This window comes from Xiphophorus maculatus, chromosome 2 (genome assembly GCF_002775205.1).
Source record: "Xiphophorus maculatus strain JP 163 A chromosome 2, X_maculatus-5.0-male, whole genome shotgun sequence".
NCBI lineage: Eukaryota > Metazoa > Chordata > Actinopteri > Cyprinodontiformes > Poeciliidae > Xiphophorus > Xiphophorus maculatus.
In genome coordinates, this window is record NC_036444.1 from 11,973,715 (window position 1) to 11,997,226 (window position 23,512).

Here is a 23,512-nt window from a genome sequence, read left to right on the forward strand (position 1 = left end):
TGTTTCTTAAAATAAAATCATTACTTTTTCAGGTAAATTAAACTGTGCAAATCACAAATATGTTTAAAAAGTTTTTAATGATTTGTCATGCTCTCATTTGATTACATCACAAAAGTATTTTACTTTGACTGAGGTTTGTGCACTTTTACCAGTCACTATTTACATATTAGCACAAGTTGCCACTACTGATTTAACACAGTAGTTCTTGTTTTCAGAAGTAAAATTAACCTCAGCTTGCTTGCTGATTTGCATACTTAGGCAAAAGCTAGTTTTTACTTGTTCGCTATAACTGCACCATGTATGCATGACAGAGCAGGTGAAAGAGAAACGGTGAAATGTGTGAAGATTTTACTGAAAATAGACCTGATAGGGTACATGTCATTGACTTACAAAGACAGTGTTTCTGTGTAGTAACATAAATTGCTCTGTAAAGTATTCATGTAATTTAAGCTGGTTGATGTGCTCTGTATAAACCACATGGATCGCAGTTTAAAAAATGTAAATGAAAAAAAGCAGTCTTAAAAGTAATGTATGTAAAATCATGTTTCACTGACAAGACAGCCAAACATCCTTGAGCCTAAGCATGCATAAGTTAATAATCAAATTGAAATCATTTACTAGTTTACAGAGTTATAAGCATCATACACTGTCCTGATAATGTACCCCTCCTGCCATAGTAAACATAATTATCATACTGCTGACTGAACCTCAAGTGACTGGGCAACAGCATATTTGTTTCAATCAAACTGGATGCATCAGTGCCGGCTTTCCTTCAAGTCAAACTGTGTTCTGCATTAGATTAGTTCAGACTTTATTAATCAAAGACTGAATAGAAAATTATCTTCAATGCAACTGAAGATAACTCTTGGTGAATTCGATTTGTAGCCTTGCATGTAATCATGCTTTTCTTGTGTTACTAAATATCTAAGATGACAGTACTGAGTATGACAAAAAGAATGTGAAACATTAGTGTAATTTCTGTTACTACAGCATCATCATTCAAACTCCTAAAGACACATGTTCAAATTCACATTTCTCTACAGTGTTAAACAGAATATGTGTGTATTGTAATCTCCCCCCTTCCTGTATCAGAACAACTCTTGCTGGCTCTGCAGAGGGAGGCGCATTGCTGTGATTTGATTTGCTAGGTTGCCAGTACAGACGTTTTGCTTTGCCTGTTGACAGCTTTTATGTTCGTTATTTGCTGATTGATAACACACAGAGGGACCAAAAACATGTCATTATGCCAAATGTAATTTATCTGAAAATGCGATTAGCTCTTCTGCAAGGTAAGCATTTCTGTTGCTATGCTACTTGTTATGTGCAGTCCCATCTCATAGCAGTTGTTATCTTACCACCACAGGCTGTTAGTGGAAGTGATAGTTTTATGAAATATTTTGATGAGAATACATTGGATATTCAACTATGATTGAGTGAACTGACAACTGATGATTAGCTTCAATGCAATATGATTAATCAGTATAGCATGCTGTAGTTATCTAAGATTTCCAAAAACAAACAAAAAATCCATAGCCATAAGACAGGAATAAATTATTTGCTGTTTTCTAGAGCAAGACAGTTTGATTTAAAATCCAGCTATGGCATGACATAGTGTCGTTTTTTAAGATATTTATTTTCTGAGGCAATTTAAACTTTTGTAATTGATTCATTTACCTTAACATCATGGTGTGAATGTACATATGAATGAGTGAATGACTGAAAGTAGTGTGAAGTGCTTTGGAATCCTTTAGCTTGATGAACCTTTGTGCAGTCCATTTTCCAAAATGAAATGAAATACAAAATTTTCTGATTGTGACTGCAATTACATTTAACTGGTAAGATGTGTCCGCTACAGAAGAACCTTGCTGACACAGGGCTTTTTTATCATTATTTCATCCATCCATTTATTATCTATACCCACTTAGCCATGTAGGGTCATTGGGGTAAGGGTGCAGGTGGGGAACGTATAAAGATTTTTTCATTGATTACCTAGAAGTATTTTGATAACATTTTATATATTATTCTGAAATACAGTTGAATCATTTGTATTTTTGATATGTTTTACTTTGTTCATTTTTATTACATATATTTCTAAATTTATACTCCATTTAAATTGTTTTGTTATCTTACGAGAGATCCTTGAACAATTTCTAACCTGAAACAAACCTTTAAGCTGACTGAACATATTTTCAAAGATAAATCACAAGTGTGTAAATAATTTTGTCTTAACTGTAAGGTTTTTGAACATTATCTGTGGCATAGCAGCCTAATTTTATTGGACTTAATTTCATGGCAAAATTATTTTGAAAACACTTGGTTAAATAAATTGAATGTATGTATAGGTTAAATCTAAGCTGTTCATTGTGTACTACAAGCATAATAGGTTTAAATCCACATGTGTAATAGTTTTATACAGGTAAATTTTATGGAATAACCATAGTATGAATTAGTTTGATATGTTAGCTTGTATTCAACATTGTGTCTATGTTCTTGTATTTCTCAAAGTAAAATGTTTTTCGATGCATTTGGCTATTGTTTTGTCTTTCAAAATATGCCAAATACAATCTTTAATTCAAATTCTTCAGTTACACTTCTCAATCTTTCTAAAGTGCGTTTTAACAGTTCTGTGTTGTCTGTTTTTTTACAGAAGGAATGGTTGTGCTTGAGCTGCCAAACTCAAAGAGCTTTGTCAGGACAACTCGGAGATTCAGAACAAATGTCTCAACCTACATATGTGCCTGCCAAACCAGAAATCCAGGCAACATCAACTTCTGACATGGCTGCGTCCAAAACCTCACCCATCAAAATTGAGCTCACAACTGAAGTCACGGCACCAAAAACTGCCCCTACTGAGGGAGTACAAATAATTTCAGCTACAACACCGAAGGAAGAACCTGCCAAGATAAAAAACCTAGCTCCTGTTCCTTCCATAGAAAAAGAAAAGGAGAGAAAACAGTTAGTCACCATGATAGATGTTTCATCTGTTGCCTCAGATAAACAGTCTTTTGAAGATTCCATTCAAGAACCTGTTGTAGCAAAGCCTGATGTGTCAATCACCAAAACTTCTGACATGGAAACTGTTAAAGAGGTAACAATGTTTGAAGTTGTTCCAGAGAAAAAAGCAAAGCCAGAGCTCCCTGTATCAGGGAGTATAATTACAGAGGTGCAGACCAATGATTATATCAATCTGATGGACACAACTTCTTCTTTGCAGGAGAAACTGCAACCATATTTACAAGAACAGGAAAAGGCAGTGGAATCTGGAAAAACAAAAGCAGCTGACAGCAAGGAACTGGATGATAAGATGATTGAAAAGATTACTGACATCTCAACTCAAGTTTCACAGTCACTCCTTACAGCGAGACTGGTAAGAATAGTAATCAAATATATATATTTAAAATATTTCTGTTATTTATACCAAGAAGATTAATTTAACTGAGATCATCTTAAGCACTTTCTCCTTTTTACATCACCCTTACAAAGTTTGATATTGAGAAACTACTTGAAAACACCATATTTTTTAGATGAATAAATATTTCCTGGCAAAACTGACACTCCCCACTTTCAGTTGTATTTTTTCTAAAAAGGGCTAAGGAAAAAAAAATCATTTGTGCTTACAATATTAATTTTGTTTGTGTGAGTTGTGAAAACAATTACTCTCCAAAGTTTCAAGTGAGGCCTCAAGTGTTGCTGACATACTGTTCTGTGGTCAATAGTTTTCTTTGATATGTGGAATATCAAAGAAAACAAGTCAGAGAAAAAAATCACGGAAAATCTCAAAGAAAAAACATACCTTTGCTTTCTTAAATAAATATAAAAAATATAGAAAGAATAAATCATATTAATGGTTAATATGATCTATTAACATATTCATATACTGTATATAACATATGTTTAAATATGTTATATATTTTTTAAAACTCTAAATAGGGGAAAGAATAAAACATTCCCCTTGCAATACAGTTAATAAATCAGTTTTGTAGGATTGAACCTAGTTATACAAAGCAGGATAACAATTTTCTTTTAGAGTTTGCTTTATTTGAAATGATTAGTTTGTTGTCATTATTGAGTTTTGGAATAGAAAAGGCATCAGAATTTGTGTGTTTATGTTTACCTGTTCATTTACTGAGACTATAAATCAACATTGCACAATCAGTGATGAAAAACTTCGTACTGGTTTATGATGATGTAAGAAATTTGGACTAACAGCAGCTTATTCAAATTATAAAAGTGAATATAAAAATGTAACTAAAATTTCTTTAGGCCATAAATAGTGCAACCCCAATTGCAATGAAGTTGGGACTATGTGGAAAACATAAATAAAAACAGAATATGATGATTTGCAAGTTGAATTCACTACAAAGAAGCAATATCTAATATTTAAAGGATACAATATTTTGTTTTTGCAAATATTCATTTGGAATTTGATGCCTGCAATAAGTTCTAAAAAAGTAGGACAGTGTCAACCAAAGACTTGGAAAGTAGAGGAAAATGTTGTTTGTAACATTCCACAGGTGAACAAGTTAATTTGAAACAGGTAAGGAAGCATTATTGAAAAGCTCAGCTGTTCACAAGCAAAAATGGGGCAAGGCTCACCACTTTGTGAACAACTGCATGCGCAAATAGTACAACAGATTAAGAACAATGTTTTTCAACGTACGATTGCAATAAATTTAGGGATTTCGTCATCTACAGTCCATGATATCATCAAAAATTTCAGAAAATCTGGAGAAATCTCTGAAATGTAAGGTTGAAAACAAACATTGAATGCCTGTGACCTTTGATCTCGCTTTTATACCACTGCATTAAAAACTGACATCATGAAAACCATGGCCAGTGAACATAGTTCATCAGTACATCTACAACCCCGATTGCAATGAAAAGGCAAAGCCTATAGATCAGGAGTGGGCAATCCTGGTCCTCGAGGGCCGGTGTCCTGCAACTCTTAGATGTCTCCCTGGTCCAACACACTTGAATCCAACAGCTGAATCACCTCCCAAGTGCAATCAAGTTTTCCAGAGTCCTGCTAATGACCTCATTATTTGACTCAGGTGTGTTGAAGTGGAGATACTGTACATCTAAATGTCACAGGAGACCGGCCCTCGAGGCCTGGAGTTGCCCACCCCTGCTATATATCAACAACACTCAGAAACACCAAAGGGTTTTCTGAACCTGAGCTCATCTAAGATGGACTGACACAAAATGGAAAAGTGTCCTGAGTTCTGATGAGTCTACACTTCAAATTGTTTTTGGAAAACATGGATGTCATGTCTTCAGGCTAAAGAGGAAAAGAACTGTTCAGATTAATATCAGTGGAATCTGTGATGATATGGGGTGTGTTAGTGCGCATGGCATAGGTAGCTCACATACTGCAGCTTTACACACTGCAAGGCTACAGTACGTAAGTTAAAAAAAACAACATTTTTTTTTTGTTTAACAAATTTGTAGAAACTATCACTATGTTGTGACAGTATGGTATAAGACAAATAATTGTGAAAAAAAGTTAACTCATCTGCCTTCTCCCAGTGTTCCGAGTGCTAACTAAACACAACCAACCAGAGCAAGGCGGGTCTTAGCCCAATCAATCATGTCAATCATACATGTTTTATAAAATGGAAGACATGAAACAAAATTAAGATTAGCTGGACAAACATGGTGATCTAACCTCTCTACCTCTTCCTTATTGTATTATTATTAGTTAATTATTGACATATTAATATGGTCAATTAAAATGGTTGCTGACATATGTGGACCCTATTATTATAACAAATTCACAGTGCCAAAGGTTCCTTATGCTTTGTGTGTGTGCATGCGTGCATGGGGGTGTGTGCGTGTGTGTGCGTGTTCTTGTATTTGTGTGTATTTACCTACATGTGTACTTGTGTATGTACGAACAAGTATTATTCACTTTTTGTTCAACAATAGAGCATTTTTTATTTTAGTATTACTTAAACATCAATTTATATTAATTGAACATTTCTTTTGACATTTTAGGCCTCCGTTGAAACCAACAAAGAGTCTGCAGAAAAAAGAAGAGATCTCCCTCAAACCGAGCAAGCAGCAAATACACTCAGTTTTGGAAAAGAAGAGTATGATGATGATCAACCCCAGATTTTACCTGTCCTTCAAGAACAGCCTGAGATTAAGATTTATGATATAGCGAAGAATGATTCAAGTATAGATCACTCTATGCCAGAAAAAGAGGAAGTTAAGCCAGAGAGAAGGCGTTTAAGTTTACAAGCAATGGAGAGCAGTGAAAGTGAAGTTACACCTTTATCATCCCCTAAAATTGGAAGAAGGATCTTAAAGGTTAGCACTGTTTCATCTAGCAGCGAGGACAAAACTGAAGGTGCTGATTCTTCCATAGAAGATGATGAGTTCATACGCAATCAGATTTTGGGTATGGGAGATGAGAAAGACATGTCCATATCAGAAGATGAGAAAGAAAGTAACTTAGAAAATATGGAAGCTTTCCAGAGTAATACACTTGACAATGCTTCTATCAAAGCCAAATCTGTACTGAACAAGGGTGAATCAAATATTAATACCCAGACTGAATTACCCATTAAAAATGATGCTGCAATTTCTCAAAATATTCCCGAATCATTTCCAAAGACTAATTTTAAGAAAGCTATTCCTGTATTGAGGCAGAGGCAAAGCACTGATGAAGAAATAGATAGCCTCACTGAATCCTTGTCAAAGGGTTCATCCAGTATTCAAGCATCAAGCGTGACTCCAGGGTCTTCACCTTCATCAGTTTCATCTTTGGAAGAGGACAGTGATAGCAGTCCAAGCCAAAAGAAAGGTAGTGAGCAAAGACATCATCGCAAAAGTAGACAGAGGTACCCCACTCAGCCTCTTCCTACTATTGAAAACTCCTCTGATGAAGAAAAGACAAAGACACAAGACAAACCACTGTCTTCACCCAGTGATGTGTCCTCTTCAGAAGATTTAAGGCAGGTCACTGTCATCAACGAAGGCCATAAAACATTTGGCTCAGAGTACTTTGCTAGTAAAGAATCTGAACCAGAGATTAAGAGAGCTGTACAAAGAGGACGTAAACCTTCACCAACAGTAATACCTTACACCCCTTCTGATCAATTTGAAGAAAAAGACACAGCAACAAAATCATTAAAGAGTGCTGAAGAAGCATATGAGGAAATTATTCAGAAAACAAAAGCTATTCCAGGAGAAAGTCCCCCCGATATTGAACCCCTTTATGGAGGACTGGCAATAGAAGACTATCTTTATGAATCTTTAGTAGAGGAACCAGAAATTAAAATAAGTGAAACTCAAGAAGAACCTGAATTTGATACTGCTTCTCAATCTCTTAAAAAGCTCAGATCCCCTGAAGAAGTTTATGAGGAGATGATGCAAAAAAAAAGGGAACTGATGATGATAGAGCAAGAATTTCAACAAGCCTGGACAGCAATGGATTCTTCCTCATTGGAGGCTTTGGTCCAGGAGCTTCCTTCAGAGGCTGACACTTGTGTGGTGACTATATCTGCTGAAGATGGCATACCCACTGAAGATACTCAGATTACTGAACAAAAATATATGCCTCCCTCAAATATTGATACTTTAAGTGAACTACCAGTAAAGAGAAAAAAACGTCCAGCACCCCCACGCCCATCTGAGCCCCCTAGGCGCACTGAGGTAACAGTTGTTGCCAGTACTCCCAGTGGATCCATAACTTTTGTCAGGCCTATGATACCTCAAGATCCTGCACTCAGAAAGGCACTGTTTCCAATACCAGACCTTAAGATTACTCAATGCTCATCTGGTGAAGAAGAGGATGATAGTCTTGTAGATGAGTATGCCATAGGTATTTCATCTGACATTACCCCCAGTGATGACTCTGATACAAGAGATCAGTCCATAAGTCCATCTTTGTCCGAAACCAACGACATGGAGCCTATATGTATTATTTGTGAAATTCCAGAGCCAAAGCCCATCCCAACTCCAATATCAGCCCCAGAGCTAACAACTACACCTTCTCCTGTTTCACCAGTTTCACCCCCAACTTCACCAGCTTCTCCAGATTCTAGTTTGGCCTCAAATGTGTCATCATCATCTTCATTTCAGGCTCGAACACCACTTTCATCTGACTCAACTCCACTGTCCACACCAACCCCTCCAACTTCAATAAAAGACCATTCAGTTGAAGAAACCTTATTGCCATTGTCTACCACATTTGAAACAGCACCATCAAGTGAAACATTAATTCCTTATTATGATTTAGCCACTGTTGTAGTTACAATTCCAGATTTGGTATCTGATCCATCCAAAATTCAAGCAACACAGACCGTTCAAAGAAAGTCTTTTACAACTAAGACCCCAGCTCCACCCTCGTTTGCGACTTCATCTGCAGTAACTTCTAAGGTCCAAATGCCAGACTTAGTTTCCTCTCCATCACAAGTACCAATTAAAGTTCCACCTGTTTTACAAGTTTCAGCACCAAGTCCAGCACCTATTGTTGTCTCAGCTCAGCCTTTAGTCCAAATCATACCTGCACCTATTGCTACCACAACTTCAGCTTCAACAAGTGATCTCTCATCATCAATCTCTGTGGTATCATGCCTTGAGCCTGTCATAGTCCAGATGCCAGACTTGGTTTCAACTAATGCTCCAATTATTTTACAAACACCACAACCAATCTCAGCCCTCATAACTACCCCAGCTCAAGCTCAAGCCAAAGTAGTACATTCAGTCCCAGTACAATCGTCTGTACCATTAATGAGAACAGTGGTAGTCCCAGCAAAAGTTCAACCTGAGCAGGGAACTATATCATCTCCAGCATTAACTACTGTTGTCAAAAAGAAAGTCCCTCCTCCTCCCCCTCCTCGATCTACTTCAGTTTCATTACCCTATACCACCTCTGAGATGCCCCTTATAAAGACAGCCATGCCATCTGCATCAGCTATTGCACCCACAGTCACTGCCCAACCAATGCAATCTGTAGTTGTAGATATACAGCCAAGAATGGACATTGCACAATCAGGTAGTGCACCTGTTCCTCAAGTAGTGACTCCAACTAGACAAGGGCATGTAGTTATCATTGTACCAAGCATGGAAAAAATATCTCTACTTGAACAAACCAAACAGGATGGAGATGATGCAGAGCCAAATGTTACTTCTCGTGCATATGGTAGTCAACAAACTACAAATGACACACTGTGTACAGACACTTCAACTGTGAAAGTGCTTTCAGCTCCACTACTTCAACCTAAACCTACACATGGAGCAAAAGTGGTATCAAGTGGGGATGTGACTCCTGTAACAGACCCAACCTCATCACCTCCACCCCTTTTACCAAAACCACTGGGAAGCTCTGTTCCAACTTTAGTCACAAGCACTATAGCAACAGTTGCCCCTGTTTCTGTAACAGTGTCCAGTCCTTGTCATATCTCTAAACCTCCTCCACCCATACCACCCAAGCCTATATCAATTCCAGCTGGATTAGTTTTTACCCACAAGCCAGGAGAGAATATCAGACCTCCTCCTCCTGTGGCACCCAAAGCAGCAACGCTACCTAGGATGAAGGAACCTCCAAAAGCCCTGTCTCTTAGCCTTGCAAGACCTTCGGAGTCTAAACTGGGTACAACATCTCCCAAGTCACCTGTGTCCCCTAGGCATGCAAAATGTTTACAGACATATGTGGTGATCACTCTACCATCTGAGCCTGGCTCTCCAACTGAGACAATAACAGTTCAAGCACCTGTTAGGCGAAAATCCATCCCGTCTTCTACAGTGTCAGACATTCAAACAACAGTACCAGAGAAGAAGACACCCACTGAAATTATTTCAGCACAGGCTACAGTTAGGAGGGCATCTGTCCCCACTATTAAGCATCCACCGCCGATTATTAAAGCAGTCAATGTGGAAGCAGAGCAAACAGAAACCTCTGAGATGGTGACTGGCAAAGTACAAACAGGCAAATTCTCTGTGCCCCCTGCTGTGCAACCAATATTTTCTGTTGCTGATGTGATTACAGTGTCATCAGATCAGAAATCCTGCATCATGGCACATGCTGTAGCACCAACAATCAAGAAGTCATATGTGTCACAAGAAGACTCAATAACTCAACCCCATTTAACTTTTGAACCAACATCAGAATTATTTCTAAAACCCACTGAGCCAAAATGTTATCTGATTCTGAGCGATCAATCCATAGTAAATGAGCAATCTGGACCATCTGTGTCTCAGCAGCCATGTGCAGTTACAGAAGTGGGAACAGTATTTCCAACAAGTTTATCTGAAGAGCCAATTCTTCAGTCAACCAAACCAATTGCAACTGTACAACCAGGGTGTCTTGGGGAAGCTGTTTTTGTGCCAGAGCCATTGAAACCACATGTAGAAGTAGTTGTCTATGGGACACCACCTACAGTACACTCTATAAATTATGATCAGCATGTTTTATCTCAAATAGATGTGCAAGGTACAGAGCATATGGAACAAGACATAGATAACTGTGTCACAGAGGCAGTTCTGATTAGATCAGCAATACAAGATGAGAGTTATGAATTTGCAGCTGAAGAACCAGATACAGCGATTGAAGTTGTTGTTCACTCTAAAGATGAAAACATACCTGGGGTTTTTGAAGATGCATTCCCCTTATCAGAGCTCTCATCAACTCAACAAACTGATCAATCTTCAGAAAATAGGGTTGTGGTGACAGACCAGATATTCACACACCAGCTAAATCTTGATGCTTTAGAAAGTACACTCTCTACAAAGTTTGAATACCCCTCAGAAGTTGTTACAACTGACCCTGGTTTTAGGTTGCCTGAGGTTGCTGTAGTGTCTCCTGTACCTCATCCTCTCACTGTTGCCACTGTTGTGACACCAACATCTAAAGTGTCTGAGTTAATGCCACTACCTACAGTTGCTGAAACTGCAGCAATTACAAGCATAGGGTCAACACTTTCACATCATATGGAAGGAATTCAACATGTTTCAACACAAAGAGATATTAGTTATACTCCCCAGCAGAGTGAAACAAGTGCAGCCACAATTATGTCATATCCTGTGGCATCAATGGAAGAAATACCATTGCAATCTAGACATGAAAGACTAGCAGGATTCCCACCAAAATATGAAGATGAAATGATTTGTTACATGCCTTCATTAGAGATACAACAGCATGAACTTGCAGAATTCCCAGTCATAAAAAACGATGAGACTATTTATAGAAGGAGGTCATCTATCTCATCCATAGTACAATCACCATACACCACTAGTGATTCATTTATTTATCCTGCAGAGCTTGAAATGCCTTATCAGGTGTACGACTCTGCACGAGCAGAGTCACTTGCTGCTGCTAGACAAGAATCCATAACCATGCAACAACCACAGCAGTTTGCACAAATAATTACCATGCCAGCTGAAAAGGACTTTCCAGTGGTTGGCTATGAAGCTGAAGTATCTTACAGAAGGAGATCAATTCCATTATCAGAACAGCAACCAGAAGTCTCAACTCATCCATGTGAATATGACCATTTACTGGACACAATAACCCAAGATGCACACACCCATATAAGCCCAGTAGCCTCTGTACCAGAGATTCCACTGAGTGTATCTGTGGCTCCAGTCACCATCACCAAAATTCAACAAGAGTCAATTGAGAGCAAAGAGATAAGAGGACCAGAAAAAATGGTCTCCAGTATGAGTCACATGTATTCCTCTTCGATTTCCACCTCAAGTCAGCCTCCTGAAAGCCTGTCTAGTCGGGTCACTCAAGTGGTCACCACTGAAGTTCAACGGACTACTGTTTCTGTTGTCCATGAAAGACTCCAACAAGTTCCTCCACAAAGCATAGCCATCACCATACAACCAGACATAGCAAAAGTCCAACCCCTCCCTAAACAAAATGGCAGGATTATTTATCCTAGTGATATTATTGATTTACGCACTATCAAGTCAGGCATAAAAATGACAGAGCAAGGCATGGATCTGACGCCACCTGAGTCTTGCCGACAGTCTGTTTCAAGTGACTCAAGTGGACGTCATATTACTGCAGTGCAGCCTGAGATTGTAAATCTTAGTGCTGAGCTTATCCCTGCAACAACACTGTCTGTTGTTACTGACAGCATCACAATAGTCACATGCACAGCAACCATTGCTTCATACAATACCACTCCAGCAGAGAAACCACTTGATTTACAGGGTCCTGTTGCATCACTGCCATTACCACTCACCACATCCACATACAAGCCATTCGAACCACTCGCACAAATTGTCTACAGACCTGTAAAGGCCTCACCTGTATTCACTGATGTAGTATCTATGACTCAAGACATACCCATGAATCTTTCCATTGAAGCTCTTGTCTCCTCTGGAGGAAAACAGTCATTGACTTCAGCACCAACAATTATCAGCAATGTAGGCCCTGTTGTCTCTCTTGAGGCTACGGGAGCCATGGACTTGTCAAACTATAAACCAATGAGGGCAATTGTGGCATTGTCTGATACAGACCAAGGAGTGGTGACCTCTATTGTCGAGGATGATGGGGTTCCAATTGACCTGACTGCTGGCAGAAGGAGCATCTGCTGTGATGTAATTTACAAGTTACCATTTACCGGAAGCTGCAGAACACAAGCTCCTGTAACAACTCAACCTGACAACCATTCTGGCTTCAAAGATCATGCAGGACTGTATAGCATTAAAGGTACTAATGGGATAAAAGCATCCTTATCTGAGACTAATCTAACAAGCACGGGACTGTCCATCTATGACCTCAAAAATGACTACTTCAGCGGCTCTTTTGACACAGCTGTCGACCTAACTGCTGCTAAGCTTTCAGCTGGTAAGCAAATCTTTCTACACATTTTTTGTATTCTCTGTTAGTTTGGCTCGCATGTATTTAAGACTCCACTCTTATTCTTCATGTTTAGCACTTAAGTTCATAAACAATGTCTTAATTGCCCGATTTGTTTTATAATGTGCATGACATTTTCAAATGATCCCAACAATTTGTTTTGTGTTTGTTTTTCTTTTCTTCATACAGATGCATGCGTTTGCCTGCGTGTACTCCCTCAATATTTTGGTTTTGCATCCTGCTAACCAAACTATCTCCATAAATACATGTGCTCTTTTTGGAACTCTTTCTATTTCTAATTGCATGATCCTTAGAAAATAAGTTAGTTTCTTATTTGTAAAATTACTAATGCTATTTACTGAAAGAAATTTATATATTTTGAATTGTGACAGGCGAGGCACTAGACTACACAAGCAAAGCAACCAATGTCTACTCTGCGATGATTACTTCACCATACTCCCAGGTTCCTGCTGCTGGGTTTGGTGTAAATAGTGCTTTAAGAACCTCAGATGGAATAGTTTATTCCTCCGTTGCAGCACCAGTTCCATCCACATATGCAATTACAACTCAACCAGGTTCCATCTTCAGCACTACTTTTACCCCTATATCAACTGTGCAGGATCAGTCCTTACTGCATTCATATGGATTTGTTCCAACAGAGTCAGGGCAGCTTGTTCCCTTTGAGGCAGAGCTATCTAAAGAATTCTTCCCTACAGCCCTGGCCGATATAATAACCGGCTACCCCGAAATGTACTCAGACACCACCCTGGAAGCAATTGCTGCTTCTTTAGATGTTCTAGCTTCTTCACCAATATTTCCAGGCTTAGACAACACCAAAATGGCCCAGTATCAGATGGAGAGGGAGTTTCTAGAGTTAGAGAAGCTTAAGCAGCTATGTCTTGCTGAGGAGCTGGAATGGGAAAGACAAGAAATTCAGCGTTACAGAGAACAGGAGCAACTTATGGTGCAAAGAGAACTTGAAGAACTTCAAGCACTGAAACAGCAGCTTCTTCTTCAGCAAGAAGAGGAACATCATGCACACATGGTGGCCCAACAGGAGACCTATGCTCAACAGAAAGAACAGTTGCAGCAAATCCAACAACTCCAACTCCAACTCCAGAGGCAACTTGATGAGCACTACAGCAGTACTGGTATGACAGGAAACCTTTTAGAAGCTAAATATGCAGGGGTAGGAGACAGTGGTCAGTACTGGCCTGTAAAAGATGAGTCTACACTTCCATCTACATTAGCACAAACAGAACAACACCATGAACAGCTTAACATAGTAAAACTTCCAGCTGACCAGGATCTAGGGAAAAAAATCCTTGACAGCGGTGTACAAACAGATGATGAAGACTCTGCAGAAAAGCAACAAATGGGAAGAAAAAAGAAAACAAAGAGAAACATTGATAGCTCAGCTCAGTCTGATGATGATGAACAAGAGGAGTGGGATGCCCCCACCAAAGTTCGACGTCGTTCTCGAAAGCATAGCAGTGATGGAAAACATGGCTCCAAGGTGTCTAGCATTGCCATCCAGACAGTAGCAGAAATTTCTGTGCAGACTGACCACTCTGGAACTATCAAGAAACCCAATGTCCAAATGGACACTAAGATAGAAATCATTAAGCACATATCATCTCCAGAGAACTTTCACAGAGGTGGCAGTCTGAGCTGTCAGACAGACACAGACAGAAGGAATTCACCTGTTGATGTTGGATATAGCACACAACTAACGGCAGATGTCCCCTCTAAAGCTAAAGTTCTCTACAGCCAAGTCTCTCCGTTATCTCCAGAAAAGTCCTATGGAGGACAAAGAATGCTAACTGCTGACCCATCCAGATTTTCCTCTGGCCCTCGGAGTTTAAAAGCTGGCCAAAAGTCTCTGTCAGATCCTAAATCTCTTAGTCCTTCAACAGAAGACAGAATTGGAGGATACTATACCGAAGGCTATTCTGTAAGTCTATTAAAGTTATTTTGCAAATAAGGGGGAAACTATTCTAAATAGATATTTTCTTATATACTCTATATTATCTATTTCTGTGTTGTAGGTCAGAGGGTCTTCTTCTTCTAGCAGTGGTAAGAAAGTAAAGCGAACCCTACCAGACCCCCCTCCTGAGGATGACATGTTGGCGGGAAGATCTGGATATAGCACCAACTCTGCTCGTCGCCGTCTTGCTCGCAGCACAACAATGGCCCGAGCAAAGATTCTGCAAGATATAGACAAGGAACTTGATCTGGTGGAGAGGGAATCCTCTAAACTACGCAAGAAACAAGCTGAGCTTGATGAAGAGGAAAAGGAGATTGATGCCAAGTTGCGGTGAGTTGCTGCACATGTACACATTGAAACAAATAACCAAGTGCTAAAGATTGAGTAGTTTCAGATTTTGTTAGAATAATAATAATTAAAGCAACAATCAGCAGATAAACAATTACAGAGATACCATTTAGTTAATCTGTATTAAGCTATTTGTCTTATGTTCATGTGCATGATTCCTTTTTTACCTTAATAGCTTATGGGCTAAAAGACTACCTTGACAACACTCAATGAGACCTCTCCACTCTTACACATAGTAACAGGTACAAATGTGTGAGAAACTAGAACATTGTTTGGCTATTTAAAGTGTGCCCTGATAATTGTTGGTGTTTGGAATCTCAAACTTTTTTCCATTGATCTAGATATCTGGAGATGGGTATAAACCGTCGAAAGGAGGTCTTGTTAAAGGAAAGAGAAAAGAGAGAAAGGGCATATCTCCAGGGGGTGGCGGAGGAAAGAGACTACATGTCAGACAGTGAGGTTGGCAACATAAGAGAAACTCGGGGGGAAGGCCTGGAAAGACCACGGACTGCTCCTCAGTCAGAATTTGATCAATTCATCCCTCCCCAAACTGAGGCTGATTCCCAATACAACACCCTTACAAGTCCCTATTCGCAATATGGTCAGTATGTTCCTCAGACCCAAACCACAAGCCATTACACCCAGCAGAATTTGTATCAGCAGCAGTCCCTATACCATCAACAGGTGTCTCCTTACCAAACACTATCGCTCTCCCATGCTCAAGCTCAGCCTAGCAGCTACCAACATGCTTTGCTTTTGCAACAAGGAAAGCAGCGTCAAACCGCCTTGTCTGAGTTAGAGCCCAAAATTACCACCAACTATGAGGTGATACGCAACCAACCTCTGCTCATTGTTCCATCTTCTACAGAAAGTGGCTATGGGGTTGCTCACATGGGTGGGAAGTATGGCAACTTAGATTTGAGGTTAGAGGAAAGAAGCATGGCCTCTAGTCCAATGTCAAGTATTTCTGCTGATTCTTTCTATGCTGATATTGACCATCACAATGCCAGGAACTATGTGCTTATAGAGGACATAGGAGAGCTTACCAAGGCTTCAACAGGACTTGGCAGTTCTGCCATGGGTTCTGGATTTAACCTACCTGATAAAGAGCTATCAAAAGCAGACAGACTACTCAGGGCAGCTGAAGCCAGACGTACAGCAGAGGTAAATATTTTATTATTATGTCATTTTTGTTGCATCCCATCTTTGTCTTTTTACATGTTTAGATTTGATTATTTAACTTTTTTGATCATTTGGATTTGCATTTCAACATTGACGATTGCAAATTAACTATGCGTGACAAGATTTCCCATATTACAACTTCAGTTATTTTTATTCTTTTATTGTCATCTTATTATTGTAAAAGTGAACTCAAATTATTATTTAAATGTAGGTAAAATATCTTTGACCTTCTAACTTTACCAGAAATTTTACCCCACCTTGTAAATATATTAAAAAAAATTAACTGACTCACTGTGTGTTATGTTAGTAAAAAAAGCTTCAATGTTCTTTAATTACATTTAGTATGACAGGCTTACAAAAAGCATTGCCCAATTGTAAAGTGGAAATGAAACAACAAAAGGTTAAAATTTTTTACAACAACTTTTGTCAGGTCCCTACTAGACCAGCTGTAGAAATACATATAGCTTTTTTAAACCAAGGACTTCAAACTTAATCAGGTTGAAAGGCAATCAAATTGAATCAAAATAAAATTTTAAGTCATAGTTGTATTTAGATCTAAACCTTTTTTGTTGATTTGGCTGTTTGTTTAGGCCTGTTTTACAGTCTCTAAATGGTTGTCTTCCAGGAGAAGTCTGTATTTATCTACATCGATCTTCATCTTAATTCTCACCAGTTTTTTCACAAGAAAGCAACCTCACCATGCCACTCCCAAATGTTACATACTGCCCCACTTTTTTTTTCTTTTTTTTCCAAAAAGTGAAAAACTGTCACTTTCCAACCACTTCATGGCTTATCAAATAATATTCCTCATGAAATGCATTAAAATGTATGTGACATGACAACATGTGGAAAAAGTACATGGGGTAACAGAAATTTGCAAGGGACCATATGGTTGTGGCAAAATTACAAGAACATTTGACATAATTGAAGAAACTTCATTGATAAATGTTTTATTGGTACTTAACATTTGTCAATTCATTGACAGATCATATGTAATATGCGTATATAAAAAGTGGTTAAAATATGTTCACACTAATATGCATTTCCTTATTTCTATACATCAGGTAGCTGAATTTTTGGGCTCATCACGCTATGGAAAAGGAGAAGATGACTCTATGGAGGAGCCCTATGAACTGAAGTTGCTGAAGCAACAAATCAAGCAAGAGTTTAGGCGGGGAACTGAAGGGCTAGAACATTTAACAGGCCTTGGCCTTTCCCAGTATCTCTCGAGTGATAGCAGTTTTCGCCATTTCCCTAAAGGGGAGAAATATAGCATTGGAAGACTCACTCTTGAAAAGCAGGCTGCAAAGAATCTTCCCGCAGCTATGCTTTACCAGAAACAGATGAAGAACAAAAAAGCATTGCTCGACTCAAAGGCCATCACAAAATTTTCCCCAATTCAGGAGAATAGGGACCTTGAGCCAGAATTTGGTACCTACATGGGATCTGGAACTTCTTCTGTGTCCAGTCTAGCAGCTAGGGCTAGGTTACTTCAGGATGAAATTACATTTGGGTTAAGAAAAAATTTGTCTGAGCAGCAAAAATATTTGGGGTCTTCTTTAGGAGCCAACCTTTCAGGTTCTCTTAACCTTGGCCAGTCTCTTAGCTTAGGATCCTCTATCAGAGGCAACATTCAGGAGGATGGCACATATCCAAGTGGCACTCGATCCCGTCCCTCTTCTCGACCCTCTTCCCGACCATCTTCTATATATGGCTTAGATCTGTCTATCAAAAGGGATTTGTCTAGTTCCTCACTCAGACTAAAGACAGAGGGGGAGGTCCTGGACGCAGCATTTGCTCCTGGAGTCTCCAGAGCAAAACCTACTAGTTTGCCTATCAGCCAAAGCCGGGGCCGTATCCCCATTGTGGCTCAGAACTCTGAGGAAGAAAGTCCTCTGAGCCCAGTGGGGCAGCCTATGGGTATGGCTAGAGCTTCTGCTGGTCCTCTGCCTCCCATTTCTGCTGACTCTAGGGATCAATTCGGGTCTAGCCATTCCTTGCCAGAAGTACAACAGCATATGAGGGAGGAATCTCGGACACGTGGCTACGATAGAGATATCGCATTCATCATGGATGATCTGCAAGGTGCCATGTCTGACAGTGAAGGTAAATGGAGTCTGAGACTGTTGCAGCAGTTCAACTATGCGGACCTGCTTGTAATGCATGCTAATGCCGAGTGGTTTTATTGACTTCTCTTTTACAATTATCAGTGCTTCAATTAATTATTGTTTGTGATACTTTCCTATATTTTTCTTTGACTTAGTAAATTAAAGTTTGCATGTTTTTTCGTTGTTTTTGTTTCTTTTATATAACTAACTCAAAAGTACATTAAACTCTCAACCTGAGTTTATGTATCTTATCATTCAATTCTGTCCAGTTTTGGTGTGATTTCATTTGCATGTTTTAAGTTCTTCACTGATAAATTTTCCCCCAAACTCTCAAAACACAGAAATTGTAATAACTATACATGTTTTCTGTGTTAAAACCATCTTGTTATTGTGAGAGCTTAAGACCTATGAATAGTACTACAAATACATACTACACAAACTATTTTTTGAATGTTTGGTAAACAAATCACGTCACTACCACTTTAATGTTAAATGGAGCAGGAGATTTATAGTCCTTTTGAATCTTAAACAATAATTTAAATTGGAAAGTCAAATTGTTTTAACACAAATTTAGTTTAGTTTAGCAGTTTCGGGTATTATTCTGTATAAATGTGATATATGTTGCAGCATATATTAAATATTGCAAATAAATAAAACAAATATTTTATTATCCATGACATATGCATGTACAATCTAACATGTAGTTGCTGTATTGTATGCAATTTTCCTCACCTATAAATCATGAATGCCTAAAATATTTAAACAGAAAATCTAGTCTGAGTTTACTTTTGTCATGGAGTTGCTTCCACAATAATCTGGCATATATCTGCAACACGCGCAACTTAGTCTTCAGAACAAAATGATCTGAACTTGGTCATCATTTCTTAGTAACTATTACATTTCTATAAGTCTTCAGTGTGGCAAAATCATTTTGATATTCATATAATTTTGTCATTTTTAATGTGGTAAAATAACTCTGGCTAGTAATGTTTAATACTTCCTTTTCATTCAATGACAGAAACAGTGCGAAGAAATTTGATAAACAGACTGGCTTGTACATTTGTAATAATAACTGCCTTTATGGAAAAAGCAGTGACTATTTTTACTAGAGATTTTTGTGTGATTTAGTCACGTGTGTCTCATTTGTGTTGGTGTGTATATAACCTTGGATTATTTTTTTCTGTATTTTGCATCCTTGCATGTTGTGTATTGCGTGTTTTCCATTTCCATGTTAATAAAATTTATATTTTTGGCTTGTTGTTTGTTGTGGATGTCTCGTTGAGGTGGGAGATGTCCATTTTCTCTAGTGATTAACAGCAAATATTGAAATGGACTATTCATTTCAATAAATGTGTAATTGGTAGTGTTCATTTATCTTAATAAAACAACTTACAAGAAGCATTATAAATAATAGTGAGTTTAGATAACTTTCTGGATTATGTAAAGTCATGAGTATTTACATTCATACACAAATGTGACAGAAACCTAAGTGGTTCACTATAAACACATTTTAAAGAAGGCAGTACTTACCATGGAATCATATTAAAGTGTATATCTACCTTTATTACAGTGCTAAGTGAATTCATGCTGGTTTTAAACAGAGGTGATGCCAGAATCTTTCATGAAATCCTACAGTAACTGAGAGACAAGTTATAATATTTTTAAATAATAATAAATATTACAAAAGCTCTTTGCTTGAATGCCCAAAAAATATATTTTGTAAATTTTTCTGCCTGGAATCATCTTTCAGGCCAGCAATATCACACAGTGTTTTGGAAAAGTATTTTTTTACATTTTGCATTGATTTTATCACAGAATTCACCACAGAGTAGCACAATAGTTGAGAAAGAATTGAAGTGTGGGAGAAATGACCATTTTCAATATTTCTTTCATTTTTTTTTTTTTTTACAAAGAAACATCTGAAAAGTGTGGCACACATTTATATTCAACTGCCTTTAGTCTAATAACACAAAATAAAACACCAGCAAGGCCATTTTTAGATGGATCATTAGCAGGATAGTCTAAGTGGTGTTGGATAGAAAGGGGAGACAGACAGACTTATGCAAAGTGTAAATTATGCCAGAACTGCCACTGACTGCAAACCTATCAAAACATGTATGTTCACCTAAACATATTGTGGCTGCTTCCCTCCTCCCAGCAGCTGTAAGTCTATAACCACAACTCCTCCCAACAAACTCAGTAAGATCTTTACATGCTTGCTGTTATTTTCAGTTTAAAATATTCTTGTCAGTAATGTGTAATTGTTGCACGCAAGTACACAAAGCACAGTTTGTATTTATTTACTTTTTATTTTATCATGTCACACATTTCTTAGTATCTAAATGTGCTATATTTGTAACTGAATAATTAAAAAAGAATGACAATTATACAAGAAGTCAACTTTGAAGGAACTGTAAAGAAACACTGCATGAAGAAACTGTTAACTAAAAGTTAAGAACTCCACAAATCTGCCCCTACTAAAGAGTGTCAAGGAAAAAGTTTTTGTTGAGAAAAAGTCACAAATGATCCAGCTTAAGATTTTCAACAATTCGATGTACAAGGGTAGTTCAGGAGGGTTTGCTTTACTTTCTTCTCACTCTGATCAGATGAGACCAAAATTGAAAGTATCTATGCCAGAAAACAAACACTGCACATCATCCTGAACATGCCATGCCCGGAGTGAAAGATGTTGGTAGCATCATGCTGTGGGAATGCTTTTTTTTTTACCAGAACAGTAAAGTCAGATTAGATGGGTGGAGCAATACTGGGCAATCCAGGAAAAACAATTAAAACTACAGACCTCAGAAGACCTGATAAATTGCAGAAATTCAAATTCCAACAACACAACTACCCTGAGCAAATATTTGTAATGTGCACAATGTAAGATATACAGCTGAAGTTCTTTTGTACTGTGATGTACTCACAGTACATCTTAAGTCCATGGACAAAATACAAGTATAAATGCATGCCACACTGTCTAGTTTTTTTAAAAAAATTTTTTACTTTTTTAGTGACAACCCTGCCATTTTTTTTTCACTTAAGAATCATTTAAAATCTCTACTTCCTGGAATACAATGGAATTTGTGGATGAAACATGACAAAATGTAGAGAATTTCAAGGGGCTTCAATACTTTGACAAGACACTGTAGTAGGAGAAATTTCAAGCATGTATCTTCCTGATTAATTCTTTCAGTGCATGTGCTTCCCTATACTCTCAATATAAAACCTTAGCAAACATTTGTGAGATAAGAAAGCATATTTTGAAAAAAATTCTGAAAAAAACATATAACTTTGTACCCCAGCCGGAGGCCCAAACTGGAATATAGAAGGTGAGACAGCATTTTAATTTCATGTAGTTGCGTAGAGAACTGTGACTTCATGCTGCACATCATAACTCTGAATGGTCCACTTCTCTGGCTGATTCTGTAAACATACCAGACTCATGCTGGAATGAACCACCCTCTCACTAGTATATAGTGCATATCATTTAGCATACCTGTAGTATCTGACATGTTAGTTTTATTTTGGAATGAACCATGGTGAATTAAGATTTTTCTTTCAGGAATGTCTGCTCTGTGGTTCTGTAACCATTCTGACTCATTTCTAGTATTCATGCTCATGCACAAAAAAGGCAAAATCATGCGTATATATGTGCACAAGTGTCCACAAGAACTATGTTGAAAGTGCTACCCACTGCTTTTTTCTCCAAGACATACAGCAGTTCATTTGCAGTCATCATTATTGGTGCACCTTCTTTGTAGAATTGGATCTCTGATCACATGATCCTAGGAATTCTGTTAACCAACCTATGTTTATTTTTCTACACATATAATTAGGATTTTTCTGAGTTGCAAAATCTTGATTGTAAAACCTGCAAAATCTCCCAATAATCCCTAAACTTAAGATGCATTAGGCTTCTGTTAGATGGGTTTTGGGGAGATTTAGAGAAAATTCCCCTCAGAGTTTGTCAGGATTATGTCAACATAGTACTGAAATGTCATAGTTATACGGATTTACATTCTAAACCTAGCACTTTGAATAAAATGTATCAAATCATCAAATGCTTCCATTAGAAACTGTTAGTGTTTTAGAAAAAAAAATTTTCTTCATCTATTGATTGATTTAAAAATAAAAAATCAGTCTTGGACAAGCTATTGATTGAAATATCAGTTTCCAAAAATAAGAATATTGAGATCAGAGGTATTGCAAGGCATAATAAACATGCTGTTAAATATAGATTTCCTTTATATAGAGTTTGAAAGTATAGTTAGATGAACATTTTGTATTGAATAAGAGTTTTTAAAGAGTTACTTTCCTTTTACTTATCTAGAAGACACATATCTGAGATCTTAGTGCATTTTAGCAAATGAGGCGTGCAAACAATTTATTTAAAATTGGAAAAAGAAAAAAAAGTGATTGCTGGGTTAAGATTTATCCAGCTATTGGGGAATTTGTCACTAGCTGTGAACTTGATTGCCATTAACTGTGAATTTGATTGTGCAATATTTTGAACAATTTTTTCTCCTTGTTCAGCCTACCACTTGAGGAGAGAGGACACAGATTGGTTTGATAAGCCAAGAGAAGGGCAGCCTCAGAGTGGATACATGTCAGATAGGAGACAGGTGTGGACTCAGTATCAGTTTTCTATGTAAAATTCTCCAAAATTGTCGGAGAAGTCTTGCAATAGCTTTTTTTTTTGCAATAAAATTCTTAAATTATTTTTTAGATGAAATTGGTTCCTTACACCTTCCCTCACACTCGTGTGAAGCTTAAGAGAGATATGACAGACACCAGCGTCTCAGGTAAAGCACAAACACATGGACACTGTAAAATGATCAATGGGTTTTATGCTTCAGATTTTTATGATTACAATCTATTTTCTACCTCAGGCAATGGACTTGGAGTCCGTGTTGTTGGTGGTAAGGAGATTCCAGGCAGTCGTGGTGAGATTGGAACCTACATTGCTAAGGTTATTCCTGGAGGCATGGCGGAACAAACAGGGAAAATTGTAGAGGGTAAGTGGATAATGAAAAAGAACCTTAAGGCAAGCAGAGGTCAGCATTAAGGTAA

The 23,512-nt window shown here is 37.9% G+C and overlaps 1 protein-coding gene across 5 annotated transcripts in view; it reads left to right on the forward strand.

Moving 5' to 3' along the window:
* The window catches only part of LOC102226236 (protein piccolo-like), a 62,783-nt gene that overhangs the window by 21,526 nt on the left and 17,745 nt on the right, over window positions 1-23,512 (forward strand). For 3 of the 5 annotated variants that reach the window (XM_014469854.2, XM_023350701.1, XM_023350687.1), the window contains exons 12-22: window positions 2,648-3,088; window positions 3,215-3,367; window positions 5,995-12,805; window positions 13,210-14,771; window positions 14,866-15,134; window positions 15,494-16,316; window positions 17,399-18,440; window positions 21,745-21,771; window positions 22,976-23,064; window positions 23,169-23,244; window positions 23,332-23,457. In XM_014469854.2, coding sequence (XP_014325340.2) covers window positions 2,648-3,088; window positions 3,215-3,367; window positions 5,995-12,805; window positions 13,210-14,771; window positions 14,866-15,134; window positions 15,494-16,316; window positions 17,399-18,440; window positions 21,745-21,771; window positions 22,976-23,064; window positions 23,169-23,244; window positions 23,332-23,457 — 11,419 coding nt within the window. The remainder of the gene's footprint in view (window positions 1-2,647; window positions 3,089-3,214; window positions 3,368-5,994; window positions 12,806-13,209; window positions 14,772-14,865; window positions 15,135-15,493; window positions 16,317-17,398; window positions 18,441-21,744; window positions 21,772-22,975; window positions 23,065-23,168; window positions 23,245-23,331; window positions 23,458-23,512) is intronic. The other 2 variants (XM_023350692.1, XM_023350706.1) reach the window with 1 other exon arrangement.